Raw genomic sequence first — 22094 nt, 5'->3', positions numbered from 1 at the left:
TAGAGAGACAGATAGATAGAATATAAATATAATTTTATTTCTGCTGTTTCTTTAATGTTTAAACAGTTTTACACCCCTAAAGAGATACATAGATTGTCACATCTATTTCTACCATGTTCAATCTGGAATTTAGTTTGAAGTAGGTAGAAATAGGAACTCAAACTTAATTTCCAAAATAGCTGTGTCCTAGCATCACTTATTTAATAATCTTTCTTTATCTCATTATTTTGCAGAGTCACTGTAATCATATTACTCTAGACACATACATAATTTTGGCTTGATATATTTATCAACACTTGATCAACTGACATAACAGTTTTAATCATACCTTTTGTCTAATTAATATTAACAAATATTTTATATAATAGTGCTCCCAGATTATTTTTATATATTTTCTGTTCACTTTTTTTATAATAGATCTCCAGAACTTACTTACTTTGCCTAACTGAAATTTTGTACCCTTTGACCAACAGCTCCCCGTTTCTCCCTCCTCCCAACCTCTGGCAACCGCTCTTCTCCTCTCTGCTTCTACGCATTTGACTATTTGAGATTCCACATATCTGTGAGATCACACAGTATTTGTCCTTGTGTGTCTGGCTTATTTCACTTAGTATAATGTCCTCTTCAATTGCTTCTGATTATTAAATTATTACATCTGAAAATCAAATGGTCTCTTAACTCTCTCATGCCTAATCACTTATTGTGAAGCATTAGATGGATTAAGATCCATCCATTCTTATCTTAATGTAAACTTATTGCTATTTCAAATTGTTGTCCAAAAAGTCCCCAAAATGTTTTAATAAATAAATTTTATTTTGTTAGTGTGTTTTTTCTTTGAAGAATGGTGGATAGGTATGGGAAACTTGCTTTCCTGAGCCTCTCCTACTACTGACCATCTCATAAAAGATCAGAGAACACTGAAACTATTGACTTAAAAAGATAATCTGAATTATCTTTGACTCTTATTTATTTGTACTGATCTTATTCTCCCTTTATCATGGATCATCTGCACAAAGACATTGTGATCAAAGCCCTGCAAAATGTCTCTTATGCCCGGGACTGAAACACTTTACCACTGTAAGTGGGTGGAATCCTTGCTGCCATGTCTTAAAAGACAGGAAAGCTACTTCTTTGTCCTCTTCATTCTCACCCAATAGGAAGGCTACTATAAAGGTAATTAATGTAAATGAATTAACTAAAATTTCAGATCCATTAAATTATATAAACCATTCATATATTGATTTTTGCATTAAAATTCTATTGCATTTTGCCAAGCACTCTTGTTTCCTGTTTTCTAAATATGCAGGTGCTTTTTAAGAGAAATGCAAATGTGTGTTTATAAATTATTGAAACATAATCATCAAATTATTGTTTTATTGAACCATCTGAGATTGAGTAAACTTTTGAAGCCTTTCCATTACCTCTTCAAGATATTTTCTGAACCAAGAAAAATATCAGGATAGTGTATTTTTCCAAGAAAAACTGATTCTAATGTCAAAAGTTTCAATATAACCATAAAAGGTAGGCATTAGAATTCATTCTAAAATATTTGGTTTATTTCAAATAAAGAAAGCTATTGAAATAACTAGATATTTTGGCATTGAGATATATCACTATCCCAGGGAATCAAAGATATAAGCCTTTTTTTGTCCTATACCAGACCATGCAAACATCTCCAAAGATGTGAGAAATCTGTTTAGATAAGATGAGAAAGAGTAGGAATACTGAATTATATGGCTAAGGAAGACAGTGAAGGTTAGGGAAGTAGAATAATGCTCTTAAATCATAAAGGGAAGCAAGTGAAATTATAAGCTGCTAAAAGTAATTTTGTGAAAGGCTGATCTTTTTAAAGCTGGGTTCAAGGCTGACTCAGTATGTTTTAAATGAATATTCTATGGTTAGAATTTCCTGAATTATGAGAATTCTTCATGGATTTTTTTTAATGGACAAGGTCAATATTAAGTTCACCATTTCTTCATTTTTGTCCTTATAAAAATTTGGCAAAATATTACTTACATTACAGAAATGGTCTACACTGGAGATTCCAATTCCCTTTATTAGACTGGCACTAGTATCTAAATAGCTTCTAATAGTAGGCTAGAGAATAGTAGGCTAAGAGAATTGATGTTCAGGTTTTGTTGTTATCTTTCATAATAACCATTTTGATGGATGTTTATGTTAAAGACCTAAATAGAAAGTACTATCATATTCACATTGCCAAGACAAATGTAAAACAATTACTGTTTTATAATATTTACTAAACTATGTGATTTAAAATAGATTAATCCTCATCTCAGTTCTTAAGAATTAATTTTTTTTCAAACCACATAAAGATAAAAAGAATTATTAAGTCAGATAATTATGAGCAGGGTCCTAAGCATCATGTTTTATTTAAGTAACAACATATAGGGAAGTCTAGAAATTTTACTTTTGTTAAATTTGTCATCTATGAGGATCTTCAAGTACTTCAACACAGTTGGTTTTTGGGTTTTTTTTTTTTTTTTTGAGGAAGATTAGCCCCGAGCTAACATCTGCTGCCAATTCTCCTCTTTTTGCTAAGGAAGACTGGCCCTGAGCTGACATCCGTGCCCATCTTCCCCCACTTTATATATGGGACGCCTACCACAGCATGGCTTGCCACGTGGTGCCATGTCTGCACCTGGGATCCAAACCGGCAAACCCTGGGCCGCTAAACTTAACCACTGCGCCCCAGAGCCAGCCCCTCAACACAGTTTTGATGACATGAAAGTTACTGGATAGTTCAAATAAGAATGTCAGTATCAAGGAGTGATATAGATGAAACTATATACATCAGAATCATCTTAATACAACAAATAAAATCTGAGTGTCTACATTTAATCTATCATAGACTGATAAACAGTAAGGCTGAAGAAAAGGATAAGACCCTGAAATGCCATGTTAATTTGACTTCTCTCAATTTCATTCCTAAAAATTTTTTAAAAAAAGAATATATGGTTTTTGAGGAAGTAGAGGAACCATTTCATTCATTCAAAGAAGACTGAAAATTTTCATGGTCAAAATGGTAGCATAGATCTAGCATGGATCTGTAGTGGTGAGGCTAGAGGTTCATATCTTCACTGTACAAAGGAACCAGGTATAAAAGAGATCAGCATTGTCTTATGCAGCATTTCAGTAATACTTCAAGTAAGGTGAACTAAACTGAGGAATTTTTCAAATAGTTCAATGTTTCTTCTGGACTGTGATTTAAAAAAAAAAAACTTCATAGAGAAACACTAACTAAAAGCAAACAAAGCTGGAATACAAAAGGAAGGATTACTGAAATGTTTACCAAGCTAATTGTCAAAGTTTTTAAAATACCAGTGAAGCTTCTAATGGAAGTGAAAAGTGGTTACACAATCCTTCTGAAAGGAATTTTGGCAATGTTTACAAACAGCCTCAAAAATTAGCCCAGCAGCTCCTCAAAGAAATGGTTGATTCCAGGGCTCAGGCAGGGAAAATAGAAGATGATCCTGGAAAAATCTTGTGGCCCCAGGTAGGAAAGAGGTACTCAAAAATGAATGGGAGCATGTTGAAAGGACGAGAGCTGGTTGAAGGAGCTCCTAATGTCTAAAGATGAAACCATTTGAGGAACAAAATAAATACTGAGAGTACTGGAGTATGGCCCATAGAATAAAGTAAATATCTTTGAGTCTATACCAAAAGAAGCAATTGAATAAATAAATAAATGGAGGAGAAATGATAGCTCTTCCTCACAGAAAAATTCTAATTTCTAAATGCAGAAAGAATGAGAGAAACAGAAAATCACCAATAGGCAAATACCACAGTAATAAGGAGCTAATATGCAGGACATATTCACTAGTGAATGCTAAAACTAGTGGGCAAAAGTTTGAGGACAAACAGGCTATTTGTATAGTTTCAAAGTATCTCCCTCATGATACTCATTATTACAAAAGGGAAATTTTTAACTTTACAGTGGAAAAATTCATCAGACACCTCCATAATCAGAATTAACATCACCAGAAATATGGCATCATCTATCCCTTTATATGATGCACTGAGAAGGGAGCTTCACTTCAGTGATATTCTTGACAAAAAAATGCATAACCTCAATCTAATTATGAGAATCGCAGACAAGCACAAATTGAGAGATACTCTACAAAAAACTGACCTGTACACTTCAAGAGTGTCAAGGTCACGAAAGATAAGGGAAGACTGAGTAACTGTCACAAATCAGAGATGACTAAAAAGACATGATATATAAACACAAAATGGGATCCTGGAACAAAAAAGGACACTAGTGGAAAAACTGGAGATATCCTACAAAATACTGTGGTTTACTTAATAGAATTATACCAATACTAATTTCCTAGTTTTGATTGACTAACTATGGTTATGTAAGATGCTAATAGTATGGCAATGTAGATGAAAGGTCTATGGGAACTCTTTGCGCAATTTTTGCAATTATTCTGTAAGTGCAAAATTATCTCAATATAAAAGCTTAAGTGGCTGGCCTGGTGGCACAGCGGTTAAGTTCGCACGTTCTGCTTCAGTGGCCCAGGGTTTGCTGGTTCGGATCCCGGGTGCGGACATGGCATCACTTGGCAAGCCATGCTGTGGTAGGTGTCCCACATATAAAGTAGAGGAGGATGGGCACAGATGTTACTCAGGGCCAGTCTTCCTTAGCAAAAAGAGGAGGATTGGCAGCAGATGTTAGCTCAGGGCTAATCTTCCTCCAAAAAAAAAAAAGACTTAAAAATAACAAAATGAATGTTTTCTTTTATATTTACTTTTCTATGCTTTCTAAGCAACCCTGAAAAATAAGTATTAATTTTATAATTAGAAAAAATGTATTTTATTATACTTACCAGACTATAATATTGGCATATATCTTATTACTGTCAAATGGATAAATCATGTTATTAAATAAGCATTATTGAATCAATGATTGAATGGATTACGCATATTGGGCACAAAAATCTTTGGTGTAATTATTTTCAATCAAAGGAAGACTATTAAGCCAATAATAACAATAACAATGATAGCTGTTATTTCTGAGTCATTACTCCAATTTATGTATCTAAATGTGTGTGTGTATATATATATTTATATTTTTATATATATGTTTTATATATGTTTTATACTTATGTTTTATATGTTTGTGTGTGTGTTATATGTATATATGTTTTAAATATGTTTTATACTTATGTTTCATATGTTTGTATGTGTTTTATATGTATATATGTTTTATATATGTTTTATACTTATGTTTCATATGTTTGTATGTGTTTTATATGTATATATGTTTTATATATGTTTTATACTTATGTTTCATATGTTTGTATGTGTTTTATATGTATGTATGTTTTAAATATGTTTTATACTTATGTTTCATATGTTTGTATGTGTTTTATATGTATGTATGTTTTAAATATGTTTTATACTTATGTTTCATATGTTTGTATGTGTTTTATATGTATGTATGTTTTAAATATGTTTTATACTTATGTTTCATATGTTTGTGTTTTATATGTATATATGTTTTATATATGTTTTATACTTATGTTTCATATGTTTGTGTGTGTTTTATATGTATATATGTTTTAAATATGTTTTATACTTATGTTTCATATGTTTGTGTGTGTTTTATATGTATATATGTTTTAAATATGTTTTATACTTATGTTTTATATGTTTGTGTGTGTTTTATATGTATATATGTTTTAAATATGTTTTATACTTATGTTTTATATGTTTGTGTGTGTTTTATATGTATATATGTTTTATATATGTTTTATACTTATGTTTCATATGTTTGTATGTGTTTTATATGTATGTATGTTTTAAATATGTTTTATACTTATGTTTCATATGTTTGTATGTGTTTTATATGTATGTATGTTTTAAATATGTTTTATACTTATGTTTCATATGTTTGTATGTGTTTTATATGTATGTATGTTTTAAATATGTTTTATACTTATGTTTCATATGTTTGTGTTTTATATGTATATATGTTTTATATATGTTTTATACTTATGTTTCATATGTTTGTGTGTGTTTTATATGTATATATGTTTTAAATATGTTTTATACTTATGTTTCATATGTTTGTGTGTGTTTTATATGTATATATGTTTTAAATATGTTTTATACTTATGTTTTATATGTTTGTGTGTGTTTTATATGTATATATGTTTTAAATATGTTTTATACTTATGTTTCATATGTTTGTGTGTGTTTTATATGTATATATGTTTTAAATATGTTTTATACTTATGTTTTATATGTTTGTGTGTGTTTTATATGTATATATGTTTTAAATATGTTTTATACTTATATAAATATATAAATTATGTAGGTGCATGTGTATACATACACACATCCCTACAAAATTCTACTGATTCTCACAAACGTGAGGTAGATACTATTATTGTTATCATTCCTACTTTATAGACAAGAAAAGTGAGGCTTTGAACAGCTAGGTAACTAGGTAACTTGCCAAAGCTGGCATACCTACTAATTCAAACAGTTGAGACTCCAAAGACAAAGCTCTTGACAATTAATATCTCCTAGTGTTGCTGCCTAATATATCATCCATGATATGTTTAAGAAGGATGTCTATGCACTTGGCTCTGTAAGAGCAGCACAAAATTATCTGACACAGACTCCACTTCTAAGAATCTAGCACTCTAACTGAAGAAACAAGTTACATGTATATGTATTTATATATAAGCAAAAATAGTTTTATATACATATATAAGTTGCAAGGTGATATGCAACATGTAATAACTGCTAAATGAGTAAAACGGGCAGTAAGCACTTATTTTTACCTTAAAAAATTAACAAAATAAAAAAATTACAGTACATTTTAAAATTATTTTAGCTATGGGAATGCTAGGAGATCAAGTTTTGCAGTAAAACAAGCAGAGCTAATTTTTATAAATCATAATGGATTAGAAAATTATCTCAAACTTTAATGTACATAAGAATCACTTAGAGAGTTCTTTAAATTGCTGGTTTATTGGCACCAATCCCTGATATTCTAAGGCTATAAGTTTGAGTAAGGCCCAAACTTGTTAATGAGCTCTCCTGATGATTCTGATGCAGGTGGTTCTCAAGTTTAAGGTTTTCAATAATCTTTTTGCTTAAGAGAAAAAAATGCTAAATTTTTGTATCTACTAGAAGTGTTCTGTCAAGTATAAATATCAAATTTTTTGACAGGGGTTTGTATTATAAGTTATTTGTTAATAAAACACAAAGTACATGGTATGCACTCATATTATATTACACATTCAGTCCATGTCTTCCTGTCTACATTTTTTTCCACTTTTTAACAATATTCTTGTTTCTGAGCAAATCAGAAGAATTTTAATAGGTTTATTCCCAGAGCAGCTTAAATATCAATGGAAAATCACCACTGTATCCACAAAAGAAGCAGTATGAATCTAACAGTAATAACATGTGCTTCAAAAGCAGAGCCATACTTTGGTTCCATCGTTAGTTGTTATACACCTAACTACTATTCACGGCACCTGCTTTCCAGAATTTCACTAGGTCATCATCTTTCATACTAAAGCGTCATTAGTCAAAAAGAAAAAAACAGTCATTAGGAAGCAATAGCCTTCTCTAAATAATTTTGGTTTCTCAGAATTAGCAAGAAGAAGCAGAAATACAAATAAAAGTTGGAGGCACTCCGGCAACCTAACACATTCAATATGCCATGGGAAAATTCTTCTTAAAAAAAAACTTGCTTATTAGATGCTTAGAGCACAATTTTCATGAAGAATGAGCAAGTCTTTCTGATACTGGTATAGGGACTTTATCACTAAATCAAACCTGTACAAAGAGTTCTTGGCCATAATTCTCACTCTCTCCCACTGAGTCTGTAGATTAATCTCATTTTTATCCTCTGAGAAGAACTCTGGATTTCTGAACTATTTTGAATTTGGCCTACGTTTAATATAGGAACTTCTATACAAACAGCACTTCAGGAATTTTCGTAGCATCCTTGATACAGTGCATAGAAGACCTCTCCAAAGTAAATAAAACTACAAAACACTGCCATGAGAAATTAAAGACATAAATACATGGAGGACAGTCCATGTTCATGTTTTGGAAGACTCAGTATTGTCAAGACGGCAATTCTCCCCAAATTGATCTGTAAATTCAAAGCAATCTCTACCAAAATCCTTGCAGGCTTTTTGTAGCAATCCACAAGCAGATCTGAAAATTTATACAAAAATGCACAGGACCTACAATAGCCAAAACAATTTTGAAAAAGAAGAATAAAGTTGAAGGACTTACACCACTTGATTTCAAATTTTACTATAAAGCCTCAATAATCAAGACAGGGAGGTATTAAAGAATAGACATATAGATCAACAGAACAGAACTGAGAGCCCAGGAAAAAAAAAACGTTACATTTATAGTCAACTTAATTTCAACAAAGCTGCCAAGAAAATTCAATGGAGAAAGATGGTCTTTTCTACAAATGGTACTGGAGCAACCGGATACATACACACACACACAAATGAATTTAGGCTTTTATCTCACGCCATACATAAAAATTAATTCAAAATGAATCTTTGATCTACACATAAGAGCTGAAACTATAAAACTTCTATTAAAAAAATAGGAAAAAATCTCTGTGACCCTGGTCTAGGCAGAGTTCTTAGCTTCAACACCAAAAGCACAATCAATAAAAGAAAAAATTGGACTTTATTAAAATTAAAAACTTTTGTATTTCAAAAGTCACCATTAGGAAAGTTAAAAGACAAGACCAGACAGTGAGAAAATATTTGCAAATCGTATTTCTTACAAGGAATTTGTATCCAAAATACATAAAGAACTCTTACAAGTCAAGAAGATGACAAATAACCAATTTGAAAAATGGGCAAAAGATTTTAATGACATTTCATCAAAGAAGATCTACAAATGGTCAATAAGCTTAGGGAAAGATGTTCAACATCATTAGTGCCATAGACTGAATGTTTGTGTTTCCTCAAAAGTTGTATGTTGAAACCTAATCCCCAATATAATAGTATTAGAAGCTGGGGCCTTTGGGAGGTGATTAGGCCTTTTATAAGGGATTAATACCCTTATAAAAGAGGCCTGAGAGAGCTCCCTTCTCCCTCCACCATGTGAGAGATAGCCAAAAGACGGTCATCTTTAACCAGGAATCTGTCCCCTCCTAGGTCTTGGACCTCTAGCCTCCAGAACTGTGTGAAATAAATTTCTGTTGTTAATAACCCACCCAATCTATGGTATTTCGTTATAGCAACCCAAATGCACTAAGGCAGTTAGTCATGAAAGTGCAAATCAAAATCACAACAGCATACTACTTCACACTCAGTAGAAAGGCTATTCAAAAAGACAGACAACATCAAGTGTTGACAAAAATGCAGAGAAACCAAAACCTGTATATTACCTATACAGCTGGTACATGTAAAATGGCACAATCTCATTGAAAAAGAGTCTGGCAATTTCTTTAGATATTAAATACCAACTTACTATATGATCCAGCAATTCCACTACCCAAGAGAAATGTAAATATATGTCCATATGGAGATATACATATGAAAATTTATAGCAGCAATATTTATAACAGCTAAAAGTTAGAAACTATATAAATGTGACCATAAACTATCAATAAACAAAATATCAGACACCCACACAATGTAATACTTTCCAGTAATAAAAAGGAACAAACTTCTGATACACACTACAACATGGATGGACCTCAAAAACATTTCACTTAAGTGATAGAAGCCAGATATAAAAGACTGCCTTTTGTATAATTCCATTTATATGAAATGTCCAGAAAAGGCAAGTTTATAGAGACAAAAAGCAAATCAGCAGAATGTAGATCAATGGTTGCCTAGGGCCAGAAGCAAGTGTTAACCGCAAATGGACTAGAGAAAATTTGGGGGGAATGAAATGTTCTAAAACACATTGTAGTGATGGTTGCACAATTTTGCAAGTTTAGTGAAAATCATTGAATTGTATACCTACAATGGGAAAACTTTATGTAAATTATACCTCAATAAAGCTGTTAAAAAATAAAATTAAATGAATAATAAGCAAAGGTTCCCCAGTTACTGGACGATAGTGGACATGATCACATGGATGAACAGCATTTGCTATATGTGTGGGGGGCTGACACACCTTGTAATCATTAGTATGCACTCTACATGTAGCTGATGTTGGTTTCCTCTTCAGTACTTTAAATATTATTAGAAGATATAATATTTAAGTGGTATGGTTACAACATTTTGATGTAAACGGTATAAAGTGCTCTGATCCCACTGAAATGTGATTGCAAAAATAGGAAATTCTGCTTAAAACATTACATGCCCTCTTATGGGTTGAACTCTGTCATCCAAAAAGAGATGCTGAAATCTTAATTCCTGGTATCTGTGAATGTGATGTATTTGGAAACAGGGTCTTTCCAGATGTAATCAAGTTAAGATGAGGGCATTAGGGTGGGCCCTAATCCAAAATGGCTGATGTCCTTATAACAAGAGAAGACACACAGAGCGAAGACAGACTTGTGAAGACAGAGGCAGAGACTAGAGTTATGCTACCACAGCTAAGGAAAGCCTGGGGCTACTAGAAGCTGGAAGAGACAAGGAAGGATTCTGCCCTAAAGGCTTTGGAGGGAATATGTTCTTGCCAGCACCTTGATTTCAGATTTCTAGCCTCCAGAACTGTGGGATAATAAGTTCATATTTGTTAAAGCGATACAGTTTGTTGTACTTTGTCATGGCAGCTCTAGGAAAATAACATACCCTCCATTTCCAACATCTAAAAAAGAAGAACAATGAGTGTCCCAATTCCAATATACAATGAAAAATCAATTTATCATGGCTAAATAACTTATTGAAACCTTTTACTGACACCCTCAGAATTATTAAAAGTTTAGTAATGATCTCAGAATTAATTGATTGCTGATTACTTCAAGTATCTAAGATAATATCCTCTGCAGCGTTAAATTCTTTTTGTTGGGGAGGGGGTAAGGCAGCTACTTTAATATATTTAATAAAACAAATCAAATGAGTTTTTCTGTATGTTTTCATTCTCACTTCCATTTGAGGCAGTACATCGAACAGGGAAATCGATTTGCTGAATTAATTAATGAATTAAATTTCAAACAATTTTCCCATGGATCAAATCATTTCTAAAATAATTTTCTCTTACATAGTTAAGAATATCCATAATATATTTCCTAACCAACTGGTAGGAAATATTATCAATGAGACTATCTTGGCTTCAATGTAGAGTTTAGAACATTTCCATTACCCCACAAAGCTACCTCATGCCCTTTTGTAGTTAACACCCACCCCAGTCCTAGGGGACCACTGATTTTTTTCTGCTGATTTATTTGTTTTCCTCTTGTTTTTCCTTTTAAAGTATGTGAAGGAAATACAATATTTTATAAAGTAAAAAATTCTCCTTAAGCATCATAAAATCTTGGAAGAAACATACCATAAAAATCAATATAAAATAGTTAATAATTAATTGATATCTTCTTTGGAGTTTGACTTCCTATACCAAAGAGTAACATAATACTTTATGAAGCTAGACCAATAACAACCTTAAAAAAGTGTTGATAACATAAAGTGAGGTTCAATGAAAAAAAACCCAAAAAGTAGCTTCTTAGAAATTTAGTTGCTTTGGGGGCCGGCCCCATGGCGGAGTGGTTAAGTTCATGCTCGGCTGGGGCGGCCCAGGGTTTCGCTGGTTTGGATCCTGGGCGCAGACATGGCACCGCTCATCAGGCCACGCTGAGGCAGCATCCCACACTCCACAACTAGAAGGAAGGACCCACAACTAAAATATACAACTATATACTGGGCGGATCTGGGGAGTAAAAAAGCAGGAAAAAAAAAGATTGGCAACAGTTGTTAGCTCAGATGCCAATCTTTAAAAAAAAAAAAAAAAAAGGAAAGAAACAGAAATTTAGCTGCTTTGATGTTCCTTAAGTTAAAGCATATCAAGAAAAAAAATCAGAAAGATGACTTGGAGGAGAAACAACAATTTGACCCAAGTAAAATAGTTCTCTTCCTCTCTTGTACATAGAGAATGTCATACACTCAACCCAGTTTTGAAGATATATTCCAAAAGACCTCTAGTCTGCAAATAGTTTGACGAAACCCTGACCAACTTCAGATTTATCTTCACAAAGAGAATAAATTTTGTGGTAGAGACTATTTGGGGGGGAGGGGGACGAAGTTACTTTTAATTTTCATGAATATTTCATTCGCCGTTTTCTTGATTTATATAAATACGACTGATATAAACATTGTTTAGATCCTCAACCTTCTCCCTAAACAACAATTTACTTTTTGTGTGCAATTTCTTTTAGATAAAATTCACCATTTTGCAATGTACAATTCAGTGGTTTTTAGTATATTCAAAATGCCATGCAACCATTACCACTATCTAATTCCAGGACATTTCTATCACTCCAAAAAGAAAGCCCACACCTGTTAGTAGTCACTCCCAATTCTCCCGCACACCCCAAGCCCTGGCAACCACTAATCTACTTTAGTCTCTAAGGATTTGCCAGTCCTGGACATTTCATATAAATGGAATCACGCATGATATGGCCTATGATGCTTCACATTTTATAGCACCCTGTATCATAGTATTTTCATTTTTGAAGGGGTAGATGTAAAAGCCCATTTTATAATGGGATTCCCTTTTATTTTTTAATTGGCTTTAAGTAAAAGGAACAAAGTCACTTTTAAATTAAACACAATTATTTTCTAACCCTAGCTCAGTACTTCTTAGTTATGTGAATCTAGGTAACTTCAGCCCTCTGAGCCTCAGTTTCTTATTCATAAAGCTAATAATGTAGGGATAAATTAGCAATCTTTCAGAAATATCATGAGAACTAGAGATGCTTGTGCTTAACACAAGCTTGAGACAATATCTATTATTACTTCACAAAAATTGTCTAATTATCATCATTATTTTAATTTGGTACTCAGCTATTTATTCTATGCTAGAATAGGGAGTATAAAATAGTGGAAAAATGATGAAAAAGAATCAAGAGATTTGGACTCCAGGCCAAGCTCTGCCATTAACTAGTGTAAACAACATTCCTTTAAACATAGCTCCTTATCTCTTTGGTGTTCAGCTTCATCATCTGTAAATTAAGGAGTTAATCTAAAAATCTAGTCTCCAGTTGATCTCTATAGTCCTTTCCTAACCAAAATACATACAATTCTACAAAATAGATGCATTATATACTAATTATTCCCCTTTTCTAAATGAGAGCAACACATCCTAAGGAGTATCTGAGACAGCTCTTTCAAATGGGAGAATATATGAGAACTTTAATTTCTATTTATTTTATCTAAAAATAAGTAAAGCTTAACTAATATTTACTACAAAGATTGAAAGTGTCATCCTCACAGAAAGCCAAATGATCAAGTGTTATGTTTCCTATAAGGTATGAGAAGGGAAGAGTGGAAGTTTCTCTACAGAGAAGGGTTGAGAGCAGCACACACACTTCTCTACTCAATTGAAGCATCTTGCAATGTACTGTAGCCCAGTTTACACTTCTGAAGCAACTATCATTCCAAGGTTGGAGAGAAATGATACACTGGAAGCATGATTATTTTCTAGCCATGCTCTCTGTCTCTATTTGAGTTCCAGACCTTGGCCCAGATATTTTCTAACTCTCCATCATAAACTATCCCTCTTCCTCATTTGACCTCAATATTTTTATCATAAACTTAATACTTGTATGCTTTAGATCCTACCACTCATTACCAACTTTAGCATCCTATATCTCTATTTTATTTCTATAGCCACTCACCATTGTAGAGCAACAATTCAAGTGATGAAAGTGGAAATGAGGATTGATTTCTTATATTGCATTTTGCTTCCTTTGTATTATCATGTGTAATGAATGTTTTCTTTAAATTCATATTATAATCTAAATTACAACTCAAATAAAATAGAAATATTAATATTACTTAGCCAACCTATGTGCTTCTTTTGTTACTTTGATAGTTTAGTCCCATTTTCCTTTCCCTAATTTAATAACATAGAAGATTTTTCATAACTTTTGTTTCCCATAAATAAAACAATTCAATAAACTGGGCCATTTGCAAATCTGGAATTAGCACTAAAAAATGGTGCTAAATACCACCATCTACTCTGTACTATCAAATTGCCTTTAAAAAAGTGATCTTTACTCTAGTTCCATACCTTAGGATAGTTTTATAATTAAGTTCAACATAATTTAGGACATCAGAATCTTAGAAGGGATCCAACATGGACCCACTACACATCACCCAAGATTAAGTGGCATGTTATAAATTAAACTACATTGTTATAAAAATATTTTCCTAGAGGGGCTGGCCCCGTGGCCGAGTGGTTAAGTTCGTGCGCTCCGCTGCAGGCGGCCCAGTGTTTCGTTGGTTCGAATCCTGGACACGGACATGGCACTGCTCATCAAACCACGCTGAGGCAGCGTCCCACATACCACAACTAGAAGGACCCACAACGAAGAATATACAACTATGTACCGGGGGGCTTTGGGGAGAAAAAGGAAAAAAAAAAAAAAAAAATATTTTCCTAGAAACCTCTTCCATGGCCTGGTAATTAAAGACTGTCACTTTACTCCTAGTAGCAAATTCAGCACTGAATAACAGAAAATTTGAAGTCATATGTAATACGTAATATCCTAAATTCCTGGCTTCATATTTTTAAAAGATTAATTCCATCCTTACTAAAGTGATATCATCATCATTACTATTACATATAGTCTCCATTTATACCCATCTCAAAGAGTTTATAACAGTGATTAAATATCTGAGGAGAAAGCAGCAATCCTTAAAAAGCTAAAATGTGCCCTCTCTCTAGCCTAACTAGGTTGCGAGCTCCGCGTGGACAGGATTTTTGTCTGTCTTGTTCATTGCTGTATCCCCAGCACCAAGAACATGTCTGGCCAATAGTAGGCATTTAACAAGTGAATGAATCTTCTGACTACGCTTGTTCTATATAGCTTTAGACATAACGGTCAAGTGCTATCAAAGCCAGACCAGAACCCTTAAAGTGACTAGGCCTACAAAATGCAATGACACCTTATCTAGCAAAAGAAAATGATCTTTGAAGGTCCCTAAAAAGGACTGAGAAAAAAGGGAAATAAGTCAGGGCCTCCGCCACACATACCCTGAAGAGTTACTGTTTATACACTAAATGAAGGTAAGACTTGGGAGGCCTGGAAAGACTCTTTTCCTCCTTTCACTTGAATCAGAATTAACACATTTACTCATTTGGCATACTTGTCCGTTCTTATGATTTTTCTTTCTCTCTCACTCTCTGTTGCCTACCTCTGAGTGCTTCTGTCCCACATTTAATCTTGGCTTTTAATGCCTTTCTAATTGGCTTTCCAACCATACTGCAAAGTTTCCATAGCTATAACTAAAAATTTCACCTTCTGCCTCCTCTGTACAGTGTTTTCCAGTGTTCTATTGCCTCACTTTACCTTCTTAGTAGATAGTACTGACAAGTGACCTTTCATAAAGACCCAAAACCTAGAATTCATCTCAATGTCTATATTTCCGTCAATAATGATAATAACAGCTAACTCTTATTGAACACTTACTAAACGCCAGGTACGTCACATAGGTTATTTCACTTACTCATCACAAAACCCTAGAGATATGTACTATTCCCTTCCCATTTTTCAGGTGAAGAAACTAAGGCTCATCACCTTCCCAAGATCATTCAGCATGTAAATAGCAGTGCTGGAACCTACCAGACTGTGTTTTCAATACTATGCCATAGTGCCTCTCACATAATTATTTGCAAAGTCATCTGATTAATTTTCTAAAATGGAGCCCACAGCTATTTCTTCCTTTCTCTTCCATGCATAAAAACTCCAGTCCAGGATCTGACTATGAAGGTTGGTTAACAACGTAATGTAAAACAATACCATTTTTTTTTCTGAACTAGTTTTAGAAGACCTATATTCTAGTCCTGGCCACGTCACTATGTGACCTTAGACATTTTATTCACATCTCTGTGCCTCAATATCTCATCTATAAAATTAAGATGATAACATCTGTTTTACTTAACATGATTGTTTTGAGAACTAAAAGAAAAAAACAAAAAAGAAAGCCATAAAATCAATTGGGGAAGTTGAAAATACTATACAGGTATAAAAGCAGGCCAATAATTCAGCATCCTTTTTAACCTCTCAGGCTTATTTTTCTTATAATGAACTGCTAACATGATCCTCTCTTGCCATTAAACTATACAACTATTCTATACTGGCCATTATCCACAAGAAATGCAAACTTTTGAGTCTTTAAAAATTTCCATCACAGTTATTGTAGACTTTCTTTTCTAGCCAAACTTTACTTTCCCTGGAAGCCACAAACTGATTGCCCATCCATCCCAGTAATGTCCTCCACTTCTAAATTCCTCCAGTTAATCTTCATTGGGTCCTAAACCCTTTAACTGTTCCCCACAAGTGACAATCCATATGCCACATCAAAATTACTTCAGTCTGCTTTTCTAGGACAACTTCAAATTCCCTTCCCCCTAAAAAAAGGGTTTTTTCCCTATATCTTAACCTTTTCTAAATTCTCAGTCACCAATTCCTATGTATAGTTCCTCTCTCTCATCCAGGGAACAATAGTCCTCTGATATCCTTGACATCCTTTATTCTGAGTACCTAGGGAATCCTAATTTATGTGTCTATTCAGGTTCAGGAAGATAGGCAAAGCTTTTACTCTCATTTTTGTGAAATAACTCCACTTTGATCCACAAATAAATGTCTCTACTTTTAAAGACAGGCTAATTAGCAACCTTTCTTTTTTCCTCCCTCTCTGACACTGCCCCTGCCCTTTATTCAGGCCCCATTCTTGGTGGTGACTCCTGCATTTTTCCCCTCTCCCTACTCCCTCCCTCCCCAAACCTGGCGTCCTGTGGAGAACTGGGCATGCTCCGTAGCCACGGTCAATTCTGGGATGCAAACTGGAATCTTTTGGCAGATTTTGAGTCCGGCAGGAGAGGTAAGGCCCTAAAAATACAGTGGGCCAGAGTTTGCCCACTCCACCTGAGGTGTCATTTAATTTAAAGATGTGCTCAAAGCCTAGGAATGGACTCGGAACTGGACAGCTTGCCGCCAGTCCCTAGTCTGTCAGTGGGTCACCAACCTGGGTAACAGAGAGCTGAGAACAGCCCCTCCGCCCGGTTTGGTGCAGGGAGGAGATTTCTGCTGTTCTGAGCTGTGATAGCGCTGATAGATGGCTGGAAGCGAGCGTTTGGCATCTCTGTTGCGTCAAGAAAATACTGTTGTTGTTTTTCTTTTTTTCCTTGAACATAGCAACATCAGCTGCTCCAGGCTGAGAAAGATATTGCCTGAAGACCTACAAAGTCTGTGAGCCAGCCAGAGAGAATGAGGAGAGGAGAGGCGAATCAACTACTTACCCAGGAATTCCGTCTAGGGAAGCAGCTTAAGACCCAGAGATAAACAGGCTATTTCCAAATGACAATTTGGGAACCTCTCAGATATTCAAATCTGAATTGTGTGCCGGTCTGCCAGAAATGCATGCCTTCTTTGTATGTGAACCATGACACATTTCCCTTTGAGAAAGACTGACAGAATACACACACACACACACACACACACACACACACACACACACACACGATCCTTCTGTTCTCTTTTCCCATGGTTTCTGCAGAGACTAAATCTCTAGAGCTGTAACAGTAGCAGATTCCCTTACCTCACTGTCAGAGGGATGAGGCTTGGGGAGGAAATTTATCACGGATGGAATATGATAAATAGGGGGCTTGAGCCACCACCGCACAGACTGAGAAACAGAGGGAGAGGCAGTAACAGGCAGCAAGAGAGACACACAGCTGCCCCTGCTGCTAAAACCTAGCCATCTCTTCAAACAGCAGCAAGTGAGACATTTCATCACCGTAGTGCATCCATATTGAGAAGGGGGGAAAAAAATCATGTGCTTTGCGTTATGCATTTCAGTCACCCGAGATGGGAGGAGACCCCTGTCCATATGTCGTGGGAGCTATCCACCACCCCAAAAGTACGCTCACTGCACCTAGCCAGCCGACTGCTTGCCTGACCGGTTTGCAGCAAACGGCGGTTAATCTATGTGACAGCAGGTTGTCTCTTACCGTAGGCAGCAGCGGCTCCATTTGGGCTCCCTGGTCTTTAATCTCCATGTTTTGTAACGCCTCCGGAATAAGCACCTTTCTCTGCAGTGTCTTCAGTGTCTTACACTCAGCCCGGCACTCGCTCTGCTTAGTATTCGGATCAGGTAGCTCTGAAGCAGGAGGCAATTGCACACTCCAACTCACCAGAGTCACATGGCTCCTACTCACTCGGGCTGCTGGCCAGGTTTTGCACTGAACGCCTTGGATCCCTGGGCCGGTGAGAGAGATCTCCCAAGCCCTGTATCACTGCCCACACCTGGCTATTGGGATAAAATACAGCCTGCAATGCTGCAAGTCTAATGGACATCAAGAACCACACTTACGACGCTAACTTCTTATATAAACTAGTGCAAGGTGGACTCCAACCAGCTCAGCCAGATTTTAACACTTTGAGGCAATTCGTTTCACTCCTAGAACCCCAGAGGAGACACAATTCAAACGAGATGACATTAATAAGGTTTACTAGGTGTCCTGCTCTGAGTACCTGGGGTCTTTAAAAACAGCTAAGACATCAGTCTTAGTAAGATTGAACTATTCACTAACAAAAAAATTTTTGACACATTGTTGACTCAGTAAGAATTGTGCAGACAGATACTTTCAGTATTTTAATTCTGAGAAACTTAGGTAATTCACATCCTATTACAAGTGATATATATTTTTTCTGTGATTTCCCAAAAAAATGACAGGGAAAGAAAGTATTTTGACAGTAGCAATGATCAAGTTACTAACGCACTTTGAAAAGACAATGAATCTGACAAGAATAGCCCAAGCATATACCCTTTTGCCTTAAAAGTCACAAAAAAGAGGGGTAGGAGATTCTCCAATCCATGGACGAAAAGGAGTCAATTAGAGAAGCTCTCGTGTAGGGAAAAGTAGTGGATGATGGTTGTTGAGTGACTACATTTATTTTCTAGAATTGAGTATGGATCTAGAGTATTTTAAGCAATGAAGCCCATGTCATGGGACCCCAGAATAAAGATATGGAGGTTACAAATGAAGAGGGGTAAAAAGCTTTCAGGGTTTAAGAGAGGATGACTGAAAACTATTAAGATAGTTTATCTTAAATAAGAAAAGTTTCACAAGATTTTAAAAATCTTTCATCAACAGGAGTGAATATTAAATTATTTTCAGCAATTACAGGAAAATTTTCCATAATTCTCATCACAGGTGGAATTACAACTTTTATCTGTTTTCCTTCTCAATACAATTGTTTACAATAAACTTCTATTATTTTTAATGATAAGAAAACATTTTGTTTTTTAAACCACAATGATTAATAAATACATTTGAGTGGCAACTTTGTGCACAACACATTGAGATGATACCAAGGACTTAAATAACAAGATGCTGATTAGGAATTTACTAATTTGGGGCTCAGCTTGGTTTTCTACCACGAACTGATGAATAAAATCCCCCTTCCCACTCAAGTGATCATAATAGATAATCACAGTTTATTAGAATGAAAAAGATAACTTGTCTTTAGAAAGATTATTTCTATCTCATTAAGAAACCCTACATCACCCAGTTTATATTTCTTCAAAATGAATTTAAGTATAACTAGGAAAAAGTCTGACTCTTTATTCCAAGAATCAAAATAAAAATAAGATTGTATTTTTAATTACTTTTAATCAATATTTTCCTACAATGTGTATTATTAAACCATATAGGTACTCTCCTGGAACAACCATTTCTTGAGTGCTTACTATATGCTAGAGCTATGATTTCTACCAGTTTAATAAGACTCAGCCAGAATTTCAACAGTAGAGACGTTTTACTTCTAAAGATAAAGAAAGCCCATATTGCTAAAGTTCTCTGATCCAAAATGTTGAATACTAGCCTAGCAAAAAGAAAGTACAGCATAGGAAAGTGATCCTCATTTAATCCACTACCTCTGTCTTAGAGCTCTGAAAACTTTTAGAATTAAGGCCTGTTATAACCAGAAAGAATACATCCACATACTAAACAAGTTCCAATGAAGAAGATATGTATAGAAGTGATAACTTCTGGAAAGAAAAGCATCACCAGCTAGTGGCATTTTTACTAACAAACCCATAGAATTTTACAGGTAGGCCCATGGGAGTTAAATTCTCCATTGATTTTCAAACTCAGGAGCTGAAGAGAAACAGAAGCTAAGGAAGAGGAAACCCAAATTGCATGAGGAGGTTTTTTTCAACTACATATTGTCTGTCTTAGAGATTCTGATATGTCCTCAGTGGAGGCTAGGAAAGGAAGTAGCTAGGAATATATATTTTTTTAAATATTCCCAGGTAAATTTTATATTTTTCCAAGTCCAGAGCTCTTTCTACTACAGTGAAGTTTTCTTGGATTCTAGATGATTAAAAATGGGTTCCTGTCTAGCCGGTTCTTATTTAGAAATCCAAGGAGATTTCAATAGTACAATATGACAGCCATAATTTCAAACATCACACTATTGCAAGACAGAATTTGTCCAAGGAACTGAATGTTCCAGACACCTTACTGGAATGAGACAATAGTCTGATTTTTATTCAATCAGTCCTACTATGTGTGAGGCACTGTGCTACTGATGCTATTTCCTGTCATATCCAACAATATTAAAGTGGAATTTTCCTCTCTGAAGAATGAAATAAAAGTAGTGATTGGCCACAAGCCAACCATACAGACAGAGAGGAATTACAGAGAGCACTAAAAAGAAGAGCCTTCCTCTCCAGTTGCCCACGTCATGGCCAGTTGGAAAGGAACACAGCCACCATGGTGTGCATCCTTCCTGGATCTGTCCTGCATCCTAGGACTCTTGCTGACCTCAATTTTTACAAATCCCCAAAGTATGCAAGTCAGCATGGATCCAATGTCCTTTCAGTTCCTACCTCCTTTGCTGTTTTAAGCCCTGGGGGTTAAGATATGCACATTAATACAATGTTTATCTTAGAAAAGAGGCCATTTAATATTGATTGTATTTGAAGACACTGGATTCTAAAGGTTATTACCAACACTAGTATTTCAAGAAAACACATTTCAGTCCTGGTAGTATTGGGTTTCTGGCTTAGATCTCAAAGTCCTTGGCTTTGACCCTTTTTACTATAAAAGAGCTGAACTTTAGGTAGGCAACAAGTTCAGAAATATATTTTGACATTAATACTACGTTGGTGATAATATTACTAGCGCAAGATTAATATTTCAAAAAATGACTATTTTTCACATATGTAAATGTATCAATAGCACTGTTTGTATCATTTACTTATGTGTTATCCCTTTGTACTTCTATCCTTCAGGACCTATACAAATGTCCTGAACAATTTAAAGCATATTATGTAGATTTGGCAGATTACCAATCCAAAAGTGTTTAGTTAAATGTGACAAACTCAAGAAACATCAAAAATGCTCTTTCTTGACAGCTTAAAAAATGATGATATTTGACCACTAAGGAAAAGGCTGAGAATGTCCCTTCTCAAATCTTGCATACAATAAGAAACCTCATCGTATAATACCAGAGTTTAAAGGTGGCAAATCTTACTCCTTTTTACAGATTTTCTTGGCCACCAATCTGACAGGCTGTGATTCTAGCTATCAACTAGCAGAAAAGGAATAGATGAAATAAGTAATTAGAAAGCACATTCCAATGTTGGGTGAATGTCCACATTTAAGTCACTCTCCAAGTCCCACTTCTCTTAGTGCATGACTGGCTTTTCTAATCCTGAAGACTGGGATAAAGACTTGATTTTCACTCTTTGCTCCAATTTACCCATTCAGGGAAAGCTATATGAGGCCTGCTCTCTAGATTGAGTAATGGAGTGCAGCATCTTAACCCAATTTAACTCAATAAACATTTGAGTAGTAACACATACTGGTATCTGTACCAAAGCAAGACATGAACCCTACACTCAAAGAGGTCATAGTTTAGAGGAGAAGAACTACAACATCATTTGACA

At 34.8% G+C, this 22094-nt stretch overlaps 1 protein-coding gene across 6 annotated transcripts in view; it reads right to left on the bottom strand.

The window, feature by feature from the left end:
* Positions 1-18425, bottom strand: part of SLC4A10 (solute carrier family 4 member 10) — a 284389-nt gene extending 265964 nt beyond the window's left edge. For 5 of the 6 annotated variants that reach the window (XM_044768822.2, XM_044768819.2, XM_070507978.1 and 2 more), the window contains exon 1: positions 18148-18425. In XM_044768822.2, the coding sequence (XP_044624757.1) occupies positions 18148-18195 (48 nt within the window). In that variant the 5' untranslated portion in view covers positions 18196-18425. The remainder of the gene's footprint in view (positions 1-18147) is intronic. The other variant, XM_070507984.1, reaches the window with a different exon arrangement.
* Between the last annotated feature and the right edge of the window lie 3669 nt (positions 18426-22094).

Source organism: Equus asinus, chromosome 4 (assembly GCF_041296235.1).
Source record: "Equus asinus isolate D_3611 breed Donkey chromosome 4, EquAss-T2T_v2, whole genome shotgun sequence".
Taxonomy (NCBI): domain Eukaryota; kingdom Metazoa; phylum Chordata; class Mammalia; order Perissodactyla; family Equidae; genus Equus; species Equus asinus.
This window is presented reverse-complemented; position numbering and strand designations above follow the sequence as displayed.